We start from the raw sequence: 2,500 nt of genomic DNA on the forward strand, positions 1-2,500 counted from the left end.
GTCAGTCATAAGTGATAAATATAGCATTAGCTGAGACCACTATCTCCATGGTCTAGATCTGCAGCCAACATTTAATGTCGCCATATTTCACACTGACAGCCTAGCCTGATACCACATATGTTTTGATATAACTGACATGATTAAAACCATTCCATGCTAATATCCTCAACGTGACACCGACCTATATAGAATACATTACTGGTGTCCGAGGACAAGTGCTGTGGAATTGTAATTTAATGAAAACTCAATATGGTCTCCTGAGACTGGGTTGGGAGGAGGGAGGGTTGAGAGAGAGAGAGAGAGAGAGAGAGAGAGAGAGACTAGAGAGAGAGACTAGAGAGAGAGAGAGACTAGAGAGAGAGAGACTAGAGAGAGAGACTACAGAGAGACTAGAGAGAGAGAGATAATAGAGCCTAGAGAGAGAGAGAGACTAGAGCCTAGAGAGAGAGAGAGAGACTAGAGAGAGACTAAAGAGAGAGACTAGAGAGACTAGAGAGAGAGACTAGAGAGAGAGAGAGAGACTAGAGAGAGAGAGAGACTAGGGAGAGAATGAGACTAGAGAGAGAGACTAGAGAGAGAGAGAGAGAGAGACTAGAGAGTAAGAGAGAGACTAGAGAGAGAGAGAGAGAGCAGAACTTTAGCGGGGAGAGGGGGCAGACTCACCCACGTTGGTGAGGGGGGCGTGTCCAGAGGAGTGCCGGTGCAGACGGGAGGGGGAGGGCAGCTGGGGGGGGCTCTGGCTGTCCGTCATGCTGACCATGGTGTGGGAGTGGCGGCGCTCTCTCCCCTCCACCTCCGCCGGTGGGCTGGGACCGGAGCGACTGGAGCAGGACACACACGCTCACGGTCACTCTCACACAATAAACACGCCGTCTCAGGAAATCCTGATTATTCTGGTTGAGTTAACGTTGTTTCTAATAATAATAATAATAATAATACATTTTATTTGTAACGCACTTTTCATTTAAAAAATCTCAAAGTGCTACAGGTTTAAAAGCATAGCATAACAAAACACAACTGAACAAAAAGAACACAATTTTAACAGGCAAAGGTCTTTTTAAAAAGGTAGGGTTTTTAGGCCGGCTTTAAAAGAGTCCATGCTCTTCATAAAGATAAATGATTATGTAATTACTCGGCGGCAATGCAAACGAGTGGAACAGCTCAGTGTGATTTCTGGTATAAATAATGCTTGGATGAGTGAATGATCCTCATCCAGACTGCAGGGAGAGTGTTTCTGGTACAGATTAAGGCTGGCCCTGGGCTTTACAGCATGCCAATTCTCCGACGAAAGGGTTTCTGAGTTCAAGAATAGAAAGTTGTGTCCGAGAAACAGGCCCCAAATGTCTATTAACTGTCCTGAAGATCTACAGTAGTACTGTACATACCCTAATCCTTTCTTGGGAAGAGTGTTCCTGTCCGTCTGCAAACCACTAGGAGGAAAAAGGAGAGGATATTTACAGTAGTCAAACACCAACGACAGTAAGTCAAAACGACCCTGTAAACGTCGGTGTTTACGAGCGGGGGAGGCCAGCGCGCTGGTCCACGCCAGGACCCACCTGTCAGGGATGTTGAGGGAGGTCCGGCTGCCGGCGCCCCAGGTCCCCGTGCCCCTCGTTGTCTCCGGCCTCTCCCTGGCCTCGGCCCGGACGTAGCCCACGCCGGCGCCGGAGGGGGGCAGGCTCATCTGCAGGGGCAGGGACTCCATGCTGCGGTGCATAGCGGACAGCTTGGGGTAGAGCAGGGGGGAGCCCGCCAGACTGAGGCTCTGGCCGGGGTAGGAGCCGGGAGAGTCCATGTGGAGGAGGGGGGCCGGGCTGGGGGTCAGCCGGGGGGCCACGCGGGCGGCGCCGGCCAGGTCCTGGAGCTTGGAGTAAGGGGGCACCTTGGGCGGGAGGTCCCGGAGGGTGACGCAGGAGTCCAGGCTGTTGGAGTTGACCTTGTCCAGGTGAGCCAGGCTGGGAGGTCGGCCCAGGGCCTTGCCGCTAAGCATCCTGGGAAATACAGACGCGAGAAGGGGCAGGGGATCAGGAGAGGGAAAACAGAACAGGACCGGACACAGAGCCGAACCTTGGGGGACTCCGGGAGACAAGCCGCTCGCTCACAGCTTCATGAATAAGACATGAGATGCAAAACACCACAACTAGTTCCCTTGCAGCGTTTTCATGTGGTGCTGCAAAGTGTTAAAGTAAGCTTACAAAGAAACGTTTCAAATCCATAGTCCATTAGTCTACATACATTCTTAATAGGGTTGCAAATTTCAAGGAATTTCATGAATCGATAACTATCAACCGTAACAAACGATAGTCGATTAATTGATTAGAACGTCCCACGCTGGACTGCGCTTTGCTCGCTTCACTTTTGTGTCGTCTTCCGCCGTCATTGAAATTTCCCAGCATCCCAATTAGCCTTCACTACATGGCGTGGCACCCTCATGCGTAGTCAGACCTTAAATCATGATTACATTTCACGCAACTCCTGTTGATAACGTCCGTTCCCCCAA

The 2,500-nt window shown here is 50.8% G+C and overlaps 1 protein-coding gene across 1 annotated transcript in view; it reads right to left on the reverse strand.

The window, feature by feature from the left end:
- nav1b (neuron navigator 1b) overlaps positions 1-2,500 on the reverse strand; it is a gene marked incomplete at its 5' end in the record, with an annotated part of 65,679 nt that overhangs the window by 23,364 nt on the left and 39,815 nt on the right. Inside the window, 3 exons of the mRNA XM_084441497.1 lie at positions 664-821; positions 1,386-1,430; positions 1,557-1,991. Coding sequence (XP_084297623.1) covers positions 664-821; positions 1,386-1,430; positions 1,557-1,991 — 638 coding nt within the window. The remainder of the gene's footprint in view (positions 1-663; positions 822-1,385; positions 1,431-1,556; positions 1,992-2,500) is intronic.

The sequence above is a fragment of the Borostomias antarcticus genome (assembly GCF_949987555.1).
Source record: "Borostomias antarcticus genome assembly, chromosome: 7".
NCBI lineage: Eukaryota > Metazoa > Chordata > Actinopteri > Stomiiformes > Stomiidae > Borostomias > Borostomias antarcticus.